This window comes from Phaenicophaeus curvirostris, chromosome 1, assembly GCF_032191515.1.
Source record: "Phaenicophaeus curvirostris isolate KB17595 chromosome 1, BPBGC_Pcur_1.0, whole genome shotgun sequence".
NCBI classification, from domain to species: domain Eukaryota; kingdom Metazoa; phylum Chordata; class Aves; order Cuculiformes; family Cuculidae; genus Phaenicophaeus; species Phaenicophaeus curvirostris.
Genome location: NC_091392.1, coordinates 178,085,428 through 178,109,893, shown reverse-complemented (window position 1 = coordinate 178,109,893; position 24,466 = coordinate 178,085,428). Strand labels below are relative to the sequence as shown.

Here is a 24,466-nt window from a genome sequence, read left to right as displayed (position 1 = left end):
TTTTCTTGAAATGTCTTTATTGCTTTTAATTGTTCCTTGGTAACAGCAGACTCAGCAGGTGTTTTTTAATTGGTTTTTTTTTGTTATCACCATATAATATTCCTTACAATTCATCCTAAACATTCAATTTATTATATGCCTACCCCAAAAGCCTTCTTTTTATTGACTTCACTATGAATTCCACATCTAATTGACATTTCAGAAGGAGGGAACCCCACTCTTGAGCAGAAATTTTTAACATCAGTATTAATGAAGGATGCCTATGGCAGCACAACACAAAGGCAAGTGCTTTAAAATCCAGGCTGGCAGGGTTTTCACATCCAGGAAAACTTCCCTGACATTTTTTTTTACAAACCAGAGTTTCCTGATATGCCTCGAACTGCAACACAGGCTGGCAGCACAGTAGAGTCCCTTAAGTTCACGCTGGGAGCTGGTTACCAGAAATGTTACATGGTAATTATGGGGAGCATTTGCTGTGAAAAAAATTCTGTTTTTTCAAATGAGATTCTGAAAAACTGCTCACTAACATTTCTGCAGAAATGCTTTACAGCTTGTCCAAATTGTAGAGGGCAGCTCACCTTTTCCCACAAAAGCTTACAGAGCTTGTAATTTACTGAGTTACTGTTTGCTCTAATGGCTGTTTGAGGGAATGGTTTGGCGTTGGTAGGAGATTAGTTTGTGTATTAATGCAATTCAAAAGTTCACTCAATTTACTCAAAGTAATGAAAGGCTTAATTTGAACTCTCAACAATTCCACTTTCCCCCTATCTCAAGTTCACAACATAGATTTCACCGAGTCTTCAAGAGGCTGCTTCAGGGTGGAAAGAAAAGATTAAGTAGATGAGGGAAAATATGTTCCCAATTCACATCAAGGCTTTACTGATTAGAACTGCACGTCCCACACGCAGAGGTGTGACACACCGCCACTTGACTGCCTGTGCTTCCCTTATACGAGCTCTCCTCTTGAGAAACATGACGGAGCTTCCACTCAAATGTGTCCTTGGAGAGGGGAAAGATGGTGGTGGGGCCAGGGAGGGCAGTGAGCAAACAGCAGGGATACAGCTGGATGGTAAGATCGAGCTGTCTGTGATGCCTGATGACCAATCCTCAGTTTGGAGGAGGGGCCAAAGAACAAAAATGAAAACGCCACATCTAACAACAGAATCTTAATTCCATCAGCCTTCGTTTGTGCAAATGTCCCTGCAACAATCTTCTCTGAATGAGCAAAGACTGCACCATGTGCTTGCCAGATCTGCTCTTTCAGCACAAGGCAACACCCGATCATAAATTGATTTCTCACTGCAGTAGTTTTCAAAAGCAAGCATGAGAAATTTTCTTTTTATCAGCCATGAAGATTTATCTAGTCCTGTGATGCTCACCTTGTCACTACTTTAATTGCTTAAAGAAACCCAAATATACCAACTAAGAAATTGACATTTGCTAAGACAATTGAAAACTGCTAGACACTATTTAACCCCCAGCTGCAGAGAAGCTTCCCAAAAAGGGGAGAGAGACAACTCAGAAGGTAGAAACCTAGTTGGACTTTGTTTGCTGGGGCAAAAAAGCACAAGCACAGTGCAAGGGGAGGAAAATGAAATGGCCTTTGTTTAAGCCTTTCTCTTGCCTCCAAACAAAAATGCTCAGAAACTCAAAACTGATTAAAGAAAAAAAACACAACACAAAATTAGTCACTCTTCCTCCTGAAGGTAGCAGATTTTTCAGATGGCAAAATAAACTGCCTATTAGGAAGAAAAAAAAGCATTTATTTAAGTACATTGTATGTAAGCGTTCATTTGTGACACTGAAAATTCTCCAAGCCTTCTCAGCACCAGAGGCCCTGCCTTGGGCTTATACACACCTGCAATGCAGTAATACCCAAGTTTTTAGCCATTTCTTGCTGCGGCTCATTAGGTCGCAGCTCCATTAATTGAACCAACCCAGAAACTCTCTGTCACAGTAGCCTTTTTTCAAATTACAGTGAACCCCGGAGATTTAATAGGTGAAATATGTCACACTTCCAAACAAGTTGACAAGGTCTCATGTACAAAATGTTCACATTTAGATACTTTCAGTTGCTCCTCAAAAAGGATCTCAAACACTACTGGAGAAAAAAAGGATGAAAGCACAAATCTAATTTTAAATAGGTAACACAACCCTCCTTTCAGCTGCTCTGCACACACAGAAAAGAGCAAAAGATCTAAACATGGATGTAGATGTTTTAAATGCCAGATTTGTTTCCCTTTTAATACCAAAGAGCTGTTCTGCTCTGCAAATTAACTGACAAAATAAGCTTTATTTTCGTTTGGTTTTCACATTGTAATTGCAAAAAAAAAAAAAAGGGATATTCTGATGATAGGCCCTGCAAATTGAAACTCAGATTAGATTTTCTCATCTTGTGTACTATTGTTTTATAATTAAATCTGCAAATCTTGAAGTTTCATTGCTCCTGCTAGCACTAGTTCTTCCTGCTATAGTACAGAAATTATACTACATACATATAAACCTGTATTTATGTGCAGACACAGAATCGTAGAAATAAAAGCACTGAGCAGACATAAAAGTTGTCATTGAGTTTATACTCTCCAGCAGGAGCTCCAGTCAAGCAGTGTCCTGCCCATGAGCCTACAGGGGATTTGTCCATGGACTTCAGGTCAGGCTCAGCAAGTATCTTAAGCACGGCAGGAGAAAGGGGGAAACTGCCAACACCACTGCAAGATCAAATGCAGAACTCCTTAGAACAACACCTGTTTTAATCAATTATTTTTATGCTAACAAAAAAAAGAATATATTTATCAATGTTTTAAAGTATCAAATTTACATTTTTCTTTTACATTGGGACTTCTTTTTACCATTTTAGTTTTAGTATGGATGATCCTCCCTAATAGACTATTTACAGACAAGGAAAAGTAGTTAAAGATCAGGATATTTATTTGCATACAAATATTTACAGAAAAATACTTAAAAAATTAAGTATTCAAAGTTTAATTGACTTAACTTCAAAAAAGCTTCATGGTTTTACGTTATAAAAACATATTGCCTTTACTGTGCTCAAATTTACTATTCAGATCTCTGGATTTTCTTAGAAGAGCTTTCTTTTGTGCTTCATCAAATCGGTTGACTTTGAGATCCTGGTCTCGGTCAAACGGCCTTCTTTCCTGAGGCTTGCTCTTTTCTTCAGACGCTTTGCTCTTTAGCTTTCTCTGATGTATGTCCATTAGAGATTCTGACCTCTTTGACTCCTGGAAAAACAGCAAGAAGGAAGAGGAAATAAGGTGTTACAAAATATCAACAACATACAGAAAACCCAAATGGAAAGGTTGGAACTAGGAAGGCTAAAAAGGAAGACAGCTTAATAAAATAGAATGATAAATTTAGCATACACAGAGCAGAAAGCATGTGTAATCTTGTCTGTACTGAGTAAAATACTAATACTTCACTGACTTTAAAGATAACCATAATGTTCAATCTCCACAGATAGTGGAGATAAATGATAAAAAATAAGGCAAAAGAAATAAATGTTGCTCTGCCATTATTAGCAGAGACAAATGAAGATAATAGGTCAAGAGAAATATCTCAAAGTACAGGCCCAGTTTCTTACACACTTTCCCTAAGCACCTGGTTTTGGTCACCACTAAGTGAAGGAACAAGCTGGATACCCTTTCTGGTCTTATTCTCATGCACTATTGTGATTTTAATGTACATTCTTAACTTCTCAGCATTTGAATCATCTGCTGCTGGCTGATAGGTGTGAGCTAGAGCACACGTTTTGCCACATCAAGGACTTTAGTTGCCTTTATCATAGAGCATGATCCAGCCCAAATACAACATAAAACTTTTGCTGCTCTCACAAGACAACGTGGATCCTCCTTTACTCAGGTAAAGCGTACTTCTCTATCCCTAAACAGCCAACTTCCCAGACTCTGAGATCATTGCAAACCAGCCAAAAGACCAGTCCAAACCAACTGTCTCAGCAGAAAGAGCAAAAGATGATAAGCTCTGTTTTCTCACGTCTAGGCACATGAAACCTTTATTGCAAGGGTATGTTTGTTTGATTGATATCACTAGCAGTTTCTGCTGCTTTACATCCCCTTTCTAATGCATACCATAAAATCGCTCAAATTTGCTTTTCTTCCATCTTTAAGTTGACAATGTAATACAAAAAAGAACAAACAGTGAGAACAAAACCATTAGTATAAATAAGTAGAGCAAATTTCACACTCTAAATGGTACATGAATGAACACATTTCATTCAGTAAGTGAAACAGACATTCAGTAAGTGAAATAAAAGTTTAATCTAAAATAAGCATCACAGTTTACAATGATAAAAACAATGATTTTTGCACCAATTGAGTATGTTTTATTCTGGCAGTGGTACAGAGCAAACCCTGTAGTTTTATATGAAAATTATTCTACTGTATTCATAATGACAGTAGAAACAGACTTAACAGAAGACATTTAGGACAGTAGTCTAATAGCTCTGGATTTACAAGCCTCTAAGTCAAGAGGGACGTGATTTAATGAACTGCAAATAAATTATTAAAAGTGCCAGATAAACCTCAATCATGTAATATAAACCAAGGCTGTGATTCTCAAGTTAATTAATTATACTCTCAAGAGACCAGATTGCCTTCCATAAGACTTCAGGCCATAAATCAGGGAATAACTAGAACAAACAGCTGTAAGGCAGGCAACAGTCCATACATTCTGGTGGACAGGGTTGGCAGACAGACCAGTGAGAGGGAATTTGACATGGAGTTCAGATTTCTAGTAATCAACATCTATCTGTCTGAAAATTACCTGGTTCTGCAGAGACCAAGGAAAACTTCATGTAATATTGCTGTTGTAATGAGCAGTTAAAGTAATTAATTACACGGTGTCATTAATGCATTGATCTGCATAGCCCATCAGGGTTCTTTTGTGTTAATGCCTATTTTGTTATAGAAGTTAAACCTTTACTGGTGTTTTATTCTTGGGATGCAGGTAATCTGGCAAAGCAAGCTCATGTTTGAATTAAGGTTGTTTGCTCCCAGCAATCACATCCTGACATAAGGATGCTTTAAAGAAAACACCACCTAAAACTGAGACAAGTACACAAACACCTGTCCTGTCAGGGGCTGTTTTCAGCAGCAGCTTGAGTACCCAATCCTGCTCTTGCTGAAGTCAATGACAAAAGTTCCAATGACTTAAACAGCAGCAGGCTTGGGCACTAAAAGGGAAGACTGTAGTGGCATTTCCATGGAAACCACAGTGCTAGAAACAAGAACCAGAAGAGAATAGTGGAGACTTAAAGAAAATGCAGGAAAATGATGTATTTTGCTATTACACTTACATTGTATGAAGTCACCTGCTCGGCAAGTCTCTTGTCTCTCCTAGATAATACAATTTCTTCATTATCCTTACTGGTTGACTTTTTTGCCTCCTCTCTTTCCTGATGAGTAGAAGCAAATCACACACTATTAATCAGAATATCTGAAGTGGATAGCAAGGAAATCTATATTTACTTTAATTAAATCTGAAGGGCAGAGGCCACAATAGAGGCTGCCAGATTTTATTTTTTTTTTTGCTTAGTTTGATGAAAGAAGAAACTGGACACCCTTTAACTGGCAATTCAATGAGCTGATACAAAGTACCTGACTCCTGCACAAGTGAAAGGCATTAAAAGAATATCAACGACACTTAAAATCATTATTTCCTTGCCTTTACCTCTAAGCCTGAATTAATAGGTTTTGATAACAATGAAAAATTTGGGAATAAAAAGTCCTTGAACCACCCAGAGTATCTTTACTTTGTTTTCAGAGAGTATCAACAACGTGCATACTGCTTGCAGGTGTGTATGAATTAATAAATGCTCACCTTGGCCTTTCTCTCTCTGTCAGCTGGAGTATCTGTCCAAACAGATCTATCACCTGATTTGTCATCAGCTCTTCTTTTGAATGTTCTTGGGCCAAATCCAAAGCTTTTCAATTCAGGTGGAAGCTCAGTCATCCATGATTCCCTGGTAACTTGCTTGGGTTCATCCTTTACAAAAGCAATAGGGGTGTGTGTAGAAAAGCATAATAAAAAAATGTCTGTCTCAATCTCTTAGCTTCCAGCAGAAATTATGGATTTTTATTTCTTTTAACAATTGCAAATGCTTAGCATCCCAAGCAGAGCTGCAACCAGGTTCACACAGAAACAGGCAAGGAAAAACACAAATACACTCCGGCAACAAACCACAGGAAATTAAGAAATCCAACTTACGCTGTCTGCTGAAGTAAGTTTTTCCTTCATTCTTTGAGCTCTGCGTTCAAATTCTTTAGTCACATCAGACTCCACTGGTCCTTTTGCAGGCATTGGGCCTATAATATTGTCATCTTCCTCGCTACTATCTGTTGCCTTCCAAAATAAAACATTTTTCTCAACTACAGTGATAAAACCATCAAGAAACACTTCAGCTTTATAGGATTAGAAAGTTTTGGTGAAACACTGGAAAGGTTGCCCAGAGAAGTGGTAGATTATCCATTCCTGGGAACATTCAAGGTCAGGAAGCACTGCGCTCTGGGCAATCTGATCTAGTGGAAGATGTCCCTGCCCATGGCAGAGGTGTTGGACGAGATAACCTATAAAGGGCCCTTCCAACCCAAACCATTCTATGATTCTGTGTTGATTAGAAGATATAAACCTAATGCAATGAATCTGCCAGTCAGACAACAAAAACCTGGGTTAGACCTTCAGATTAGACTCTGCTACAGCACTTTACTTAGTTTTCATGTTTCCAAAAGCACCATATCTTGCCTGAGGCAGAACTGTTGTGTATCCACTGTGTTTACCAAAGTCCTGCTACTTTACATTGCTCTGGATGCAGCTATGTAGCCTCTGTAGCCACAGGTAAATTTGAAACCTATAAACATACATCATTGATACTTAGAGCTTTACCATCACTAGCAACATTTAGATGGATCTCCATAGTAAGGATCGCAGTTTTGCACTGCAAGGTTTTGCAAAGTTTTGCACTGTCTCGTGCTCAGATCCTGTAAGGATGCTCAAAAGACTAACATGCACACTAGGGTACACTGGCACGCATGGTACTGCACCCCTGGGTGTACAGTACCTGCCAGTCTAATCTCTCGCTTGTGTCATTCATTTTGATCCCTTTTAACATTGCATTCTAAGCCATGATTTGGGGAATGGCTCAAAAACCTGAGTTTGAAAGAGAGTTTGTTTGGACTCGATGATCCGGTGGGTCTTTTCCAACCTGGTGATTCTATGATTCTATGACTCGATGTTAATAAGATCTTTGTGGCTGCCAAAAGTTGTACAGAAGGCTCACAGGTCCCTCCAAGCTAAAACAGTATGGATTATGGATGGAGGCAGAACTAGACAGAAAATGTGAATGCCTTCATGCCCTGGAAATAGAGCTAAGGACCCAATATCTACAAAGTGAAAAGATTCAGCTACAGCCTGAACATGAGTGACAAAACAATGAGTGGCATGGCAAGGCTGTATACTCAGGAAGCACAGAGCCTTACTTGAGAATATAAAGTGGTGGCAAATAAGTTTCAAATGAAGGACGAAGAAGGGTGGGGGGAATGGCTTCTTTTTGTCACAGCAAACTTTGGTTACCAGGTGTACAAGCTTGAACCAAGATATGAATGATATTTCAAAGAAGATAAGGGCTCAAGAGTGAAAAGCAGTGGAAAAAAAGGGTATCAGGAGCCTTCTATGTAAAATAAGGTGCCTGAGGCAGAAGTGACCCAGTGGAAAATACAGGGACAGAGTAAAGAACCTCACTAGAAGAGTCACCTAGAGGGAGCATGGGGAACGGAGGACAAGTGAAAGGAGAAGAGCAGGAGAGGTATCTCACTACACCGTGTTCATACTTCAGGCTGCTCATGGCTAGCATCCCACTCCTTTAGAAGGATTTCAGCTAAGGAAGACCGCAGGTGTGAAATAAGCCACTTTACTCCCATGTGTGCCACTTCCCACTGAAACTGTTGTGCTTTAATGACACTGCTCCAAGCTAGCCAAGTTGTCTCTCTCTGCCTTTTGGAACATTCAAAGGTTCGAGCAGCAGGAAAGGCAAGCTTCAAGTCGCAAGAGATGCAGCTACATATGGTTGTGAACCACGTGGTGCAAGAAAAGACTTAGCAAACTTAATGCTGAATGATCACTTGCATGAGATGGATTCAAAAGACCGAGGATGGTGAGACATAATTGGTCACTTACAAAGACTAACAGTGCAAAGAGGCAACACCAATGGCTTTCTAACACTATGATATTGCTTCAACTTTTAAAGAATGGGGTGACTACGTTCTCTCTCTCTCTTTTTGAAAGAAGGAGCTGGTGGGGAAGAGGAATAACCATCCTGAGAAACCAAGGTAGTAATACACTTCCCTCTCTGTGTATAAACAAATAAAAATTTCAAAGATGTAAGATTTTCATAAGAAATGGTACTACAAAGCATTTGAGGATGAAAGACAAATTCCACACTGAGTTTTAATTGAAGAAGCATGTCTCATTTCCTTTCTCATTAGTCTTGAGCTCAATTCACTCCGTTACAAACTGCACCAAAGATGATGAAACTAAGCAAACATTAAAAAATACTGCCTTCAGGTTTGAAGGGGAACATCAGTATAAAGTAGAGTCAGCATGGCATAAGCTGTCTCTATAACTGTACCAGAATAATTAAATAAATACAAAAACCCCAAACCTCATATTAAAAGGTAAAAAGAGTGTTACTAGAAAGAGAAAAAATAAAATAAGCTACATTCTGTAATAACTGTAACAAAGCTGATGCTAGAAGATCTATTTAAGAGAAAAGAGATGTGTTTGTTGGTAAATCATACAAGCAGACCAGTTTTGACAACTCTGTCTCAAGAGACTTATCATTATGACAAATTGCTTAATGGTTATTTGGAGTTATAAGATGATGAGTGTCTTAAAAATCTAAGAATCATTCTTCATGAAAGATTATGACAACATTCACTGAAGGTGGCTGAAGAATGGTATACTTTGCGACTACTGTTAAAAAAGTGAACTTACAGAGCAGCTTTTGCCTGCGTTGATTGACAGTCAACTGAATATGAGCCAGCAGTGTGCCCAGGTGGCCAAGAAGGCCAATGGCATCTTGGCTTGTATCAGAAATGGCGTGACCGGCAGGTCCAGGGAGGTTATTCTGCCCCTGTACTTGGCACTGGTGAGATTGCACCTTGAATACTGTGTTCAGTTCTGGGCCCCTTGCTACAAGGAGGATTTTGAGGCTCTGGAGTGTGTCCGGAGAAGAGCAACGAAGCTGGTGAAGGAGCTGGAGAACAAGTCTTATGAGGAGCAGCTGAGAGAGCTGGGGTTGTTTAGCCTGGAGAAGAGGAGGCTGAGGGGACACCTCATTGCTCTCTACTGAAAAGAGGTTGTGGAGAGGGTGCTGGCCTCTTCTCCCAAGTGACAGGGGACAGGACAAGGGGGAATGGCCTCAAGCTGTGCCAGGGGAGGTTCAGACTGGATATCAGGAAAAAATTTTTCACAGAAAGGGTCATCAGGCACTGGAACGGGCTGCCCATGGGGGTGGTTGAGTCACCATTCCTGGAGGTATTTAAAAGATGGGTAGACAAGGTACTCAAGGACACGGTTTAGGGGCAGATAGGAGTGGTTGGACTCAACGATCTAAGACGGCTTTTGCAACCTTATGATTCTACGATTAATTCCTTCCTAGCATGCCCTACAGTGTCTAGGAGTTAAACTTAAAAATGTAAGTACCTTAGAAAAAAACAGAGTAACTGTGGAAACAAAAGTTAATTCTCACAAGGAATTAATATTTAGTTATCACAGTATGTGAGAGATTCAATTGCCTAAACACAGGTATCCAGTACCACTTTTAATGTTTTCAGGTATCCTGCCTGGCTTAAGAGGTGCTGCTCAAGGAGGATACAAGCTTCTCTAAAGTGCTACTTCCTATCTGCCAGCTCACTGCAGATGATTCAGATCCCTCAGAATCGTACCAGAACCCCACATTTAGGAGGCTGAATCTTTCCCATACTTCCAGCTGTATTTTATTACACATCTTATTCCTGAATGTTCTTTAGTAGTGCATGCATTATTTTGCAGCCAGTGATTAGGCTGCAGGACTTATACCTAGTTTTTACCTAACCTGATGAGAATAGTCAAAAAACATGAGCCAAAAAATTACGTGTCGCTGTCCTGCTCCACCTTGCTCCTGGTTACAGGTACCAGCTTACTACTGATAAGAACAATTAGTGAAACTGTAGCGTTATTCTTGATTGAATTCTTCTGGATAAACTGATTTAACACATCCACTGAGAATACTTTTTAGGAGGTGAACATAGATGAAATATGCAATCATTTTGCTCCCCCATCAGGAAAGCAGTAAAAGCTTGAATTACAGGTAAAAATTTTCATTCTAACAGGTTGCATGACTTCTTTTAACATCTTTAAAAATTTGAACTTTGCCAGGATGTTCACTTGTGAAGGATGTCACACCAAAAGAAAGAATGGAAAAACATCAGGTAGAATTACTGTGACTGCAGTTTAGTGTACCACCTACCTAACAGCAAAATCACAACAAACCAGACCAGACTTTCTCTTTTTAAGGCTTATTTATGCTTCAGTATTTGACTCAGGTAAATCAGTTGGTTCCTGGTCTAAAATTAACCTGTTATGTTGAAAAGTGTGTGTAGTTGACTTTTTTAGGCTCCTACTTGTTTAAGCATTTCAGATAGCTTGTACTAAAATAAAAAGCTTCTGTTTTCACAAACCTGGGTATGGCATTCTGATGAAAGAGACAGTCCTATGGCACATCGGCTGCTCCTGGTGTCCTCTTTCCTAAAGCCAGGTGGTAATGCAGGACCTATAATAGGCCTTGAAGGGAAGAAAAACAAAAACAAACAACAAACCAAACTTGGTTTTCAGTTGGAGTAAAAAAAAGCCAAAACAGTAATGTAACCAACATTAAGCGACAGCTTCCGCTGTCTGCTGCGAGGGAAAAACTGTAATAGATTAATACAAAAATAAAAATCACACATTGATGAAAAGAGCAATTCTCCTTCCTCCCCATGCCAGGCTTGCCCCAAAGCACACACTACAGAAATATCTGAATATGAAAAGTCTTTCTCTGTTTCCAAGGAGGACCTTTTGAGATAGCTAGCATTCAAGAAAACTGAGAAAGCTGCAGCATGTAGTCAAGGAAATCCACTTTTTTATTCCATAGCTCACTTCACTGGATTCAAGAGCGATGAAAAGCAGGAGGTCAAATATACACTACTCTAGCAACAAGCAAATTTTATCCGTTTGTTCCTTGCATCACGATATCACTGCCCTTCAATAAACAGAATCAGAGAATTGCTCTGATTTTATGTTTATCTCCCCTTGGACTGGGAACGATAACTTTTGTGTTCCAAATCAACTTCACTGATTTGTTTTCACACAGCAGCTCTGCAAGCAGCATAATTCAAGTATCTCGAGGAACACAGAAAGGTGAGAATCTCCTTTCAATGGTGAAAATGGTTCAAAGCAAACTGTGCTTGCAGTACAGAAAAGCAATAATCCACCATCATACTCTTAAAAGCTAACAAAAGCTAATTAAAACCCCAAACAATTATCACCTGAAGAAATATCCAAGTGACAGTATTCTCACAATGTATCAGCAGAGACTTTGTTTATTATGATCCTCAGTTTCTGAGCTTCAGGGCAATCAAATGCAACACAACATGAATTGAATTATGCTAATTATGGTCTTTTGCTAAATCCCACATAATCTAATCAGCACAGCCCTGCTGTAGTGATATTAACTAAAGAGGGGAAATAAAAAGCAGATAGTCATGCCAGAAAGCCAACCACAGATAGACATACAGAAGCAATAAATGTGAGCTCAAGCCAGGACAAGTGCACTGGGGAGGTTTCAAACCCAGGCAAGAGGTCTGGGTTAAATTTTAAGTTCTGTCCCTATGTAGCTGCTCCAAAAAAAAAAAAAAAAAAAAGAAACAGCTTTTATTTTCCATTGTTCCCTTCAGAACATTTTCTTCTTAAAACCAAGTATAAAGTTCCAAACACAATTTAAAGGGATTGAATTTAAACCCACACAGATATGGCCAAAATAATCTTTTATGTTAGTATACAAGTACCTTTATTTTGCTTCGAATGAGGGTTAAACCAAGCTATATAAAAGCTTTCTACTAAAATATATAATAACATCTATGCTGTGGACTGTATCTGTGCAGCTTGTGAAAAACATCAGATCTAAAATACTCTGCCTTGCTTCTGTCACAGCTCAAAGGCTCTTCAAAGGAATAAAAAAAAATTATTTCCATAATCATCGCTCCCACGCTTTCCATTTCTATGCTATTTTTTCCACATGAATAACCCTGTTGCTCAGGTCTTTCCCCAGTAGCACACAGCCAATGTGATTCCTGACAGTTTCCTGGATCTCCAAAGGCTCTCTGAACAGGTGGAGTGAAGCTAAATGAAACTGTTCAACACATTTTGCTGCTGTTGGCAACTTCAGTACATATCTATAAGCATTCAAAAAAATCACCTCAAACTTATAATGAATTAAGCTCTCATTTAATATCAGATTTTTTGTATGGCAAAGAACACTTTCCTGTTGCTAGACTTGGGAGTCCTTGCTGATGCGTGTTTCATGATGGGCATTACAGCATTCTTCTGATGTTTAATTTAAATTTTTTTTAAGAGAACCTTTACTCTTACCTTGATGTGTGAATATTTCAGGAATATTTACGGGCGCTGCGCTTCTGTGTAACATTGATGCACACCAACATCCTCCCTAAAGCTGAAGGAAACCTGTTCATATATATATATTTTACGCTGCAATGATTCAAGCGATTTTTAACAAGCTGCCAGTCAGCATATAAGCTGCTCCTAATCATGAACATGTTGCTTTGACAAGTTTGGAAAAGATGCAAGAGAACAAAAGCTTTTCTAAAAGAACGCAAATGTCACACAAAGCTAATAAGCAGTGTGTCCATACATTGAAACAAACAGCTTGCATTTGTTTCAATTATTCTTGGCTAGCTCATCAGCTGGCAATCTGTTCAATGCTTGGGCAATGCAGCACGGAGATGGTTAAGAGCATTGTGTCTACCTACACCCTGCACAGCTTATACGCCTCAGCCTGTCAGCACAACCAGACTGCCAGGTGTATGGGGGTGGAAGATAGACAAGGCTCTTCCCACACATCACACCTTTCCCACCTATTCAGAGAATTGGATTGGGTGCAAAACAGCTCTGCTCAATGTGCTTTCTCAGTGTGTGATAGGAGCAGTTGTATGGTGAACCAGAAAAAAAACCCAAACCCTACAACCTGACAAGTGCCTTTTACTGCTTTAATCTCTCACTCTCACAGACACACGGCAGATTGTTCCCTCTGAATGCAAATGCAAGTTACTCATCATTTTAGAAGTACACTAAACAAATAAAAGTTAGGTGACCATATAAAAGACTATGATTATATGATGAGCCCACTAAGTGTAATACCCACAGCTACAGAAGTATTTCCTGATTAAAGCAAAGTGCAATCAAACTGATTAAGAGGATACTTCCAAATGACCTTAGTTAAATAAATTCTTGTTTACCCAGCTGCTGCCAAGCACCATAAAAATTTATCCAAACTAAAAAAAAAACTTCAACATTGAAATTTCCTTTGAGACTGTAAATACATACACAGCTCGACAACATATTGCATCACTTTCCTAGAACTGAACACTCATCCCTATCAGGCAGATATTCATTTATTTTATCTAACAGTTCTCTACTGTTCTCAGGAAGATAATAGTGATCAAGGGACTCTCCTGTACCTTTCATCAATAAGCATTCCCTTGGAAGTACCAATTTCACTATGGATTACCATTTCACATTACAGCAGGAAGTGCACAAATTGATGTAAAGACTAGAAGGCTGTGAGTTCTGCAAAGACAATTCATAGGCTTTTTTGGGGAAGTACTTTATAATTGCATGCAATCAAATGGAAAGTTTCCTGATAGATGAGGTAAATAATGTTTATTTGCTGAGACCTGACAGCTTGCTTTCTAGAAGCCTACACTGTTCAGATTGCCCTACTGCCCCACACCCTCGCAGCCCAGAATGAACTACAGAACTATGGGTCCTTGTAGCTGAAATTAATTTTTTCTATGCTAACCTGAGACCTATCATAAGAAATGGAAAAAATCAGACATTCAAAATATAACTCAGACAATTCACTTATTCACTTTTTCTCTTCAACCTTCCAACCAGCACTATGAGGGCTGTGTGTTCTGTTTTGAGAGAATACTGCCCCTGTTCTCAGAATGTGGAGGAAGCAATTCCAATAATCTGAAGTGCACAATAGAAGTGTTCTGTAATAGTGCCGCAAAATATTTAATCTAAAATAATTGTGTTTTAAGAAAAAGACTCTGAATATAATTCCATTTTAATTACCTCTCTGGAGAATCATCCTGTTTTTTAAATCCAGGAGGAAGAGCAGGCCCAAAAAAACCATCATCATCATCATCATCTTCCTGAATTCTTTTTTGCTTTCTGCAAATAAAAAGATTTCATTTAATAATTACCTTGACGTGAATAGCAATTGTCCGCATTTCAAAAATGAAAAAAATACATGAAATTATTTCAGACAGTCTTATGCACTAAATACCCTGCTGTTACCAAGGAAACTGCAAAAGGATCCAAAATAATTTGCAGCAATTAAAAAACTGGGAGCATAAGCTTCACTCAAAAAATGCTCTGACATTTAAAAAAAATACTAAGAATGCTTTTGCTGTGGAAAGAAGAGTAGTATAATGTTGAAATACTACTTTCAAGTCACAAAGTAATTTAAAATTAAGCATGCTGCTTTCTCTATTTTTGCACAGTCTGCATTTTGATAAGCATTTTTCCCAGTTCAGTTCTTATTCAATGATTTTTCAGTTCAGAAGAGAAGAGAAAAGTGAGTTAACTATAATGCTCACTAAAATGGCATGATGCCCTTCAAGTCCTTTACACGAGACACAGCACGAGCATACACAAGTTCTTAACACAGCAGTTGTGAGCAATGAATCCCACCAAATGACAGCACGGGCGGAGTCCTATTATTTGTTAAACAATTCAGGTTTCTTTTTCATTAGAGCCGACTTAATTGAATGCATCAATTCATGCCCATAAATAGTTCTTATGACCACTTAGTAAGAGGCAGTATCCCAGAAACAGGGCAAAACCCAAATACTTGAATACATAATAAGTGGTGTCTAAGGGTTTTATTGCTTTAATTGTAGAACTAAAATTAAACATGTAAACAGAGAAATCTGATTGCCCTAAATAACTTAATTCCACAGTAGGGTATCAAACAGGTCAGTTGAATATTCTTGGTCTCAAAGAACATGCAGAACATGCCATCAGGTGTTACACAGGTTACACAGGTTACACAGGTTACACAGGTGTTACCTTTCTATTTATATAATATTGACCCTTTCTCATAATTTATGCAGACACATGTCATTTGCAATACAGTGTAAATACGCAAATAACCTAAGAACACACTCACTTGGGTGCTGGATCTCCTTCTGTCTCCTCTTCTGAATCTCTGTTTGCATCTCTGGGTAGAGGTTCTGAGTTATCGTCACTGTCTGGAGTTTCTGAGCTACAGCTGCTTTTATAGCCTGGAGGCAGTGCTGGTCCTACAACTGAACATCGAGAGTTGTTGGGATACTCATTAAACATTTCAAATGACTATGATCTACCTGGAATTAAGTTTCTTCACTCATTGCACTGTCTAGCATTTAGAAAAGATATCTAAACAAACTTCTAGAAATTATGTTTTTTCAGAATGACATTTCAATGAACACCTTTCCTGAATGAAATTATAGCACTAATCCATTGCTGAATGAGTGTCTTCTGGAACAGGACTAGAAAACTCTATTTCACCTAACAGCTGATTTATAATGCATATGGTATAAACCAATACATTTAAAATAATCTACCACCTTAATAAAGGACTTGAAGCTTACCAGTGAAGAATCACAGCATTTGCACATAGACAGAATGTGAGACCATAGATGAGTGGAATTTAATTGCCAGTTTGCTTTAGAAATGGTTTAACAATTAAGGTTATTCCCAGTTCAGCTAAGTCTGGGCCTGCAGCTCATGCTTAAGTACTCAGCTGAAAAAGGGATGATTTTGACATTTGGACTTCAAGGAACCAGTACCGTCAGAAGACCAGGGCAGTTGATGAAGCTCTCATGCTCCAATCAACCCTTTGCTCCCTGGAGCAATGAGGAGGCAGGGGGGGAGGATATCCCAGCAAAGGAAAAATTCAGACACTAATACTGCTAACAGGTCTGAGCTATTCTCTGGCACCATCCCCACCAGCAGTCACAGTTCCTTTATTTTTTGTCTTTTCCCCTTTTTATAGACTTATTTGGACACAATACCATGTATACTGGGTCCAGAAGTAGCTTAGCCACTGATCCTAACAAGTGCCCCCTAAACGAGATGCTTTACACTGATACCCCCACAGGCTCAGCCAACACTGAGTCAGCTGGAGCAACCAAAGACCAGCAACGGTCCCAAAATCCAGGGCAGGGCAGGGTGAGCATCAGTTTACACACACACAAACACACGATACAAACATGATACAATGGAGATTTGATCCTACTGATAATTTAGCATCCTGAAACGCTGTCGTAATTCCTCCTTTTAATATTTCAAACACCGAGTCTGGGACTGACAGGACAAAGATGTTTTGGTGGGGAAAAGACATTGGCTTTATGAACAGTCAAGGGTTAGATGAAAAGATGAGATGTAATAAAATCACATAAATGAAGGGTACCAGGAAATTACATCTTCAGTTAAAGAACTATGACTTTTCATGGTGCAAAATAACACCTGATACAGATTATGGTTCCATTGATAGCTGACAAAGGCTAGGCAGAAACAGAGTCCTTCAAGTGGGCTTCGTAAAAGCTTTTACCCATCTATAGCTCAAGACACAGAACAAGGACAGTCTACTAGTTACAAAGCAGCAACACAGATCTGCCACTTATGTTGTTTTCTGTTTTAATGGGAAAGATTTTGAAGAGGACATACAAATCCATTTCAGTACTAAGAAGGAAAAAAACCCACAACATCCCTGTACAACAGCCTGGAAAGGTAAAATTCCAGACAAGAGGGAACCAACATTAAGATTAATGATAAATAGGAATAAAGTCTGCCACCAAGAAATATCCCATTTTGGTGTGAGAAACACTACTGGATAAAAGCACTTAAAAATCAGACAAAACCTGCACAACAGTTTTCTCCAGCTGCCTGGTATCCTGATACCACAAAAGCAGAGCTTTATTTGCTCTGAATGCAGACACGCAAGAGAAAGGGCTTCGAGTGAAAGGAGCAAACTGAGCTGCAGTCTGAGTCCAATACTGCAGAAGGAGAAAGAAATTGGGAACAGCTTTGTGAGTTAGAAAAATATGTAAACACAAACTATTTAAGGGAGGGAGATTGATCCCACTGACATCAAGGCTAACATACATGCTTTCTATGCCAATTCCTCTCTGTTATGATGGCACTATTTGCATGGGCTATGTAATAAACCAGATCAGGGAACCTAGGAGGAATAAAAATAACTCTGCAAAACTCCTGACCTCAAAGAGCTGTTTGTTCATGGAACTACAGCCTAAGCCAGACAATCAGAAACAAAATAAAGAGAGACAAAGACTCGTTCAGGAAGGGAAAATGGCATTTAAATTCTGTGGAAGAGTCATTTGGACACTGAAAGAAGTGGAGGAGAAAAAGCCTTGGGAGAATGGTCTTGAATATGAATATGGTCATGGTACTGACAGAGGCTGATAACCAGCACAGGTCAGGATAGAGTTATGGATCCGAGGAAAAAAGAAAAACAGCAGAGAGGAAGGAATCAAAATCGCTAAGCATATTCTGGGAGCAAGGAAAAGAAAGGGTAAAGAGAGAGGCCAAGATCTAATGAGAAGTCTGTAAATGAAATTTCCTAGAAGCTGTGGAGAAACATTGGAATGGTTGGACTCGATGATCCGGTGGGTCTCTTCCAACCTGGTTATTCTGTGATTCTGTGATTCTGCGAAACGGAAAGATACAGGCCCAAGGAGGAATGGAGGAGTGCTCAAGAGAGCCAGGAAACTAAAACCAATGAGGTGAAGAAAAGAAAAAGAGACAGCAATGCTAGAGCAACAGGGAAGTGAGGAAGTAAACAGAACTCAGAACAACTCAGAGCAGGGAAGTGGGATAAGAAAACTTTAGGGATGGAGATAAGAGAAACAGAGGCGGGAATGTATCTTGGGTCAGAGCGCCATCCTACTGTTGTTGCCCTGACTTGTCCTCTCCGTTGAGCTGGCTCTGGTGACTTTCCGCCTGAAAATTAAGTCAATTCAACTCAGAAAACAAATGAAAAACTAGTTGTTTTTTGGGGTTTGGTTTTTTTGGGTTTTGTTTTATTTTTCCTATGTTAATTTCTGCTGTACTTGGTAATTCCAAGCAATCTCCCATGCCATCAGACAGGCAGCATGAAGCTCTCAAGGACAGCCAGGAGTAGGGCCTTTCACCTTCAGCAACAGTGACAGATCAACTCAGACATCTATCAATCCATATGTACTTTAACAAATGAGGCCTCAATGCTGAAACAGACAAAAACTCCCTTCTGCATCTCTGGTTATTTTTAGCTATTCCTTAGCATTTTTCTCCTGCTGGTACAAGGACAGAGAAGTGGCGGGGTCAAGCGAGCCAAAGCAAGTACAATTCTTCTGGCAGAGGCATATTTAGGCCAGTTTTGCAGAATCATCATGTGATAAAGAATGTGGAGAAAAGTGTGTCCCATGGGTTAGACAGTGACAAGCTGAAGAAAGAAAGGGAAAGGATTTCATAGAATCATAGAACCACCAGGTTGGAAGAGACCCACCGGATCATGAGTCCAACCATTCCTATCAAACACTAAACCATGCCCCTTAGCACCTCGTCCACCCGTGCCTTAAACACCCCCAGGGAAGGTGACTCAACCACCTCCCTGGGTAGCTTGTTCCAGTGCCCAATGACCCTTTCTGTGAAGAATTTTTTCCTAATGTCCAGCCTAAACCTCCCCTGGCAAAGCTTGAGGCCATTCCCCCTTGTCCTGTCCCCCACCACTTGGGAGAAGAGGCCAGCACCCTCCTCTCCACAACCTCCTTTCAGGTAGTTGTAGAGAGCAATGAGGTCTCCCCTCAGCCTCCTCTTCTCCAAGCTAAACAATCCCAGCTCTCTCAGCCGCTCCTCCTAAGACCTGCTCTCTAGCCCCCTCACCAGCTTCGTTGCTCTTCTCTGGACTCTCTCCAGAGCCTCAACATCCTTCTTGTGGTGAGGGGCCCAGAACTGAACACAGGATTCGAGGAGCGGTCTCACCAGTGCCGAGTACAGAGGGAGAATAACCTCCCTGGACCTGCTGGTCACGCCGTTTCTGATACAAGCCAAGATGCCATTGGCCTTCTTGGCCACCTGGGCACACTGCTGGCTCATGTTCAGTCGGTTGTCAACCAACACCCCCAGGTCCCTCTCCTCCGGGCAGCTTTCTAGACAGACTTCTCCTAGTCTGTAGCACTGCACAGGGTTGTTGTGCCCCAAGTGCAGGACCTGGCATTTGGCCTTGTTAAACCTCATGCCATTGGACTCAGCCCAACGGTCCAGCCTGTTCAGATCCCTTTGCAGAGCCTCCCAACCCTCCAGCAGATCCACACTTCCACCCAGCTTAGTGTCATCCGCAAATCTGCTAAGGGTGCACTCGATGCCTTCATCCAGGTCATTGATAAAGACATTGAACAGGGCTGGACCCAGCACTGAGCCCTGGGGAACCCCACTTGTCACTGGCCTCCAGCTGGATTTCACACCATTTCCCACCACTCTCTGGGCCCGGCCAGCCAACCAGTTTTCCACCCAGCAGAGTGTGCGCCTGTCCAGGCCAGAGGCTAACAGTTTCCAAAGCAGAATGCTGTGAGAAACTGTGTCAAAGGCTTTACTGAAGTCCAGGAAGACCACATCCACAGCCTTTTACCAGGGATGAGGTTTTGAGTCTCTTTAAGCACTGTTTGCTCCTCCCCTGATCATGATTAAAGCTCTCAGGGTTTTAGAAGCATCAGTTCTCTGATGCCATCAAAAGACACTGGTATCTCCTGGCTAAGTCTATTCCGGCTCCCGCTGTGCTGACCTCCAGGCAGAGAAGGAGCTAGTATTTTTGCCTGAGTTACTCCCTTACCCTCAGGCAGAAATGCACAAGGAAACAACAACTGAGTCTATAACCCCTCTCATATTTCACAACATGAAACACCACATGTTAACACCAATGTGATTACACAAGCTACAATTACAATATCCTCAGGTTTTTTTCATTTAAAAAAAAAAAAGGTGAGAATTTGCATGCTAAAAGTTACAGCTACTAACAGAGCTCCTATGTCAGGTAATGGAACTAGATGATCTTCAAAAGTCCCTTCCAACCCAAACCATTCTGTGATTCTATGTCACCCATATAAAGACGAAAGAAATTTAAGAATGGATCAACAGACATTTATTTTGTTTATGACATCTAGCATGGCAACGTCATATCGCAGATAGAAGACAAATGCTTATCTGGAAGCCCTCTTGGAAACCACATCCTGGGGTGCATCAAACACAGCTTCGCTAGGCAGTCAAAAGAGGCGATTATCCCACTGTATCCCACTGTATGCAGCCTCACTGGAGTATGCTGTGTAGTTCTGGGCCCAACAGCTTAAGGCAGATGTGAAGGTCCTCGAATGCATCCAGAGGAGGGCAACAAAGCTGGTTAAAGGACTGCAAGGAATGTTGGGTGAGAAGCAGCTCAGGACTTTGGATGATGAAGGGTGATGAAGGTTGGCCCCATTGCTCTCCACAGCTTCCCAAGGAGGGGAAGTGGAGAGAGAGGTGTCGATCTCCTCTCCCTAGTACCCAGCGCCAGAATGGTTCAAAGCTGTGCCAGGGGAGCTTCAGACTGGACATTCGTCATCATTTCTCTACCAAGAGGGTGGTCAAACACTGGAACAGGCTTCCTAGAGACTTGGTCAAAGCCCCAAGTATTTCAAAGGTGTTTGGACAATGCCCTTAATAACACACTTTAACTTTTGGTCAGCTGTGAATTGCTCAGGCAGCTGGGTAATTGTTGTAGATCTCTTTCAACTGAAACAGTCCATTATATTCTATTCGTGTTCCGAATTAAGCCTTTTTGACCAAATTCTCAGAACGGCTGCCTGGAGTCCTAACTTTGTTGCTGCTGAATAACTCAGACCAGATACTCCCAAAACACTTGGCATCACAAAACCACAGCCTCATGACAAGCCTAACTTATTTTGTTCAGTGGATTCATACACAATACAGACAAAATACATATTAATATATTAACTAAAAGAAGGTAAATAAGCCATCAACACAAACACAGAGAGGAAAGGCTGCATCAGCTCAAACAAGCAGGTAGTCAGGACAGATCCGGAGCTTGGTGTTGCTACGGCAGCAGCTAAGGCAGCAGCTTTGCTCTCTCTTCCTATTGCTCCCTCTTCTGGATTGAAAAATGAAAAGAGCAGATGAGCACAGCAAACCTTTTCCATCAGAGCTGCTTTGTTTGGAATTACCAAATGAGAAATTAAATATGTATACAAAAGCAACCCGAACCCAGGTTAAGGACAGACAGTATTAAATGCTCTAAACTGCTAGTCCAGAGATGGTACCAGTACAGAACATCTAATAGCTTAAACGGGGGAAATGGAGCTCCCCTACAGATGCAGCAGCTAGGTACTCAGCTGTCTTCAGAGAGATCCCACTTCTAAGGTGGCTGCTCTCAGCGTTACAGCAGACAAGGCACCTCAGCCTTGCTGATGGCAGAGTAGCTCTGCATCCTGAGGAAAGCTGCCTGAAAAACGACAGCTTAACCAAGGGGTTCTGTTTGACGAGGAAAAGCACACTGTGAAGGCCCAACCATCACCACTTTTTCTGTCCAGTAACTCCACACTCAGAGCTACTCGAGAGGTCTGAAAGTACACATGCGGCTTGAGCAGGAAAATGATCACAGAATCATAGAATGGTTTGGGTGGGAGGGGACCTTAAAGGTCATCCAGTTCAAATCACCCTACCCTGGGCAGGGACACCTCCCACTAGATCAGGTCACCCAAGGCCCCATCCAACCTGGCCTTCAACACTTCAAGGGATGGAGCAACCACAACTTCCCTGGGCAACCCATGCCAGTGCCTCATCACCCTCACTATGAAGGATTTCTTCTTAATGTCTAATGTAAATCTTCCCCCTTCCAATTTAAAGCCATCCCTCCTTGGCCTATCACTACACGCCCTTGTAAAAACTCCCTCCCCAGATTCCTTGCAGTCCCTTTCAGGTACTGGAAGGCTGCTATAACGTCTCCCTGGATCCTTCTCTTCTCCAGGCTGAACAACCCCAACTCTCTCAGCCTGTCCTCATAGCAGACGTGCTCCAGCCCTTGGATCAGCTTTGTGGCCTCCTCTGGACCCATTTCCACAGTTCCATATCTTCAGAGACAGTATATTTTCAAAACAAATTGCAGACCGTACCCAACTGGTATCACCCCATTACAAGAGATTTTTTTTCCTCAAGAGATGCTACAAAGACCACTCATGAAGCCTGGCTTCACTGTGAGGCCCTGGCGGTGCTGGTGAACCCCCACTGCAGAGCTCCCCGGCCCATGAACAGCTGCACTCCCACACTGCACCTCAGCCCTGCACCCCAACACACGGTGAGGAGGGTATGGGATGGGAGAAGGGGCAGGGAGAGGAGGAAGATCTGGGGGACAACTGACATGGACACAAACACACACGACCAACACAGGGGAAGATGGGAGGGACATGAGACACACATACAGAAATTATAGATACGGGGAGAAACATGACATGACCGACATGGGACACGGACACAGACACGCGCATGACCAACACGGGGGGAAGAGGACACACAGACACAACAGATATGGGGGAAAAACACAACGTGATTGACATGGCAGGACACACACACGACACAACTGACACCGGAGGGGAGGGGACACACACACGTGACTGACAGTGGGGAAGCAAGGGACACGGGTCACACAACACAACTGACACAGGGTGGTTGGGGATTAACATATGACTGACATTATATAGGCTGGACATTAGGAAAAAATTCTTCACAGAAAGGGTCATTGGGAACTAGAACAGGCTGCCCAGGGAGGTGGTTGAGTCACCTTCCCTGGAGGTGTTTAAGGCACGGGTGGATGAGGTGCTAAGGGGAATGGTTTAGTGTTTGATGGGAATGGTTGGACTCGATGATCCGGTGGGTCTCTTCCAACCTGGTAATTCTATGATTCTATGATTCTATGACATTGGGGGGAACGACACACACAGACACAACAGACATGAGGGACACAAGGAGGGGACACAGACACACATGACCGACATGGGGGCGGCACACACACACACGACACACAGAGAAATAACAGATACAGGAATACACGACTCAACTGATACCAGAGGGGAGGAGACACGTACACGTGTGCGCACCCACACAATCAACAAGGAACACGCATACCCAGACACACACAGGACTGCCATGGGGGTAGGACACACAGAGACACACACACACAGAGACAACATGTAGAGGAGCTCTGTGGGCACGTTTGTAGCCACCTCTGGGTAATGACCTCCTACCAACTGCATTCCAAGGGAGGTTCAGGCTGAACTTTAGGAAAAAATATTTCACAGAAAGGGTCATTGGGCACTGACAGAGGCTTCCCAGGGAGGGGGTTGAGTCACCTTCCCTGGAGGGGTTTAAGGGGCGGGTGGATGAGGTGCCGAGGGACAGGGTTTAGTGATTGATGGGAATGGCTGGACTCGATGATCCGATGGGTCTTTTCCAACTTGGTGATTCTATGAACACATCTACAGAGAGCCCCACAGAGACAATACACAGAGCCCCAGAACCCCACACAGACAACACATCCACAGAGAGCCCCCCAGAGACAACACAGAGAGACAGAGTCCGACAGAGACTCACAGAGACAGACACACAGACACACATCCACCCCTCGACCCCCCCAGACACCCCCCCCAAAGATACACGCACCCCCACAGACACACCCACACCCCCAGAGACACACCCCTCCACAGAGACACACCCCCCCAGCCTACCCCAGACAGCCACAGACCCCCACTCCCCCACAGACACCCACCACCCACCACCCTCCCCTCCCCGTGTGGCGCCGCAGCCCATGGCGGGCGGGGGCGGGGCCGGCGCGCGCCTCACCCTGGCCGCAGTCCTCATCCGGGTCCGCCTCGGCGCGGCGCGCGAAGCCGGGCGGCAGCGCGGGGCCGATGAGCTCGCGCGCCATGGCGCGAGGGGAGGGCGCGGGGCGGAGGGGGGGCCGCGCGTCACCCTCCCCCCACCGCACTTCCGGTTCTGCCGGATGACGTAACGCTCGCGCGGGCCGGCCGAG

At 42.1% G+C, this 24,466-nt stretch overlaps 1 protein-coding gene across 1 annotated transcript; it reads right to left on the bottom strand.

Moving 5' to 3' along the window:
* GPALPP1 (GPALPP motifs containing 1) lies at nucleotides 1–24,386 on the bottom strand. Its single transcript, XM_069881293.1, has 8 exons — nucleotides 24,277–24,386; nucleotides 15,521–15,659; nucleotides 14,422–14,520; nucleotides 10,749–10,851; nucleotides 6,241–6,375; nucleotides 5,854–6,018; nucleotides 5,330–5,428; nucleotides 1–3,239 (listed from the first exon to the last, which is right to left on the bottom strand). The coding sequence occupies exons 1-8, from the start codon at nucleotides 24,359–24,361 to the stop codon at nucleotides 3,021–3,023; spliced, it is 1,044 nt and encodes a 347-aa protein (XP_069737394.1). The 5' UTR covers nucleotides 24,362–24,386; the 3' UTR covers nucleotides 1–3,020.
* Nucleotides 24,387–24,466: the final 80 nt, after the last annotated feature.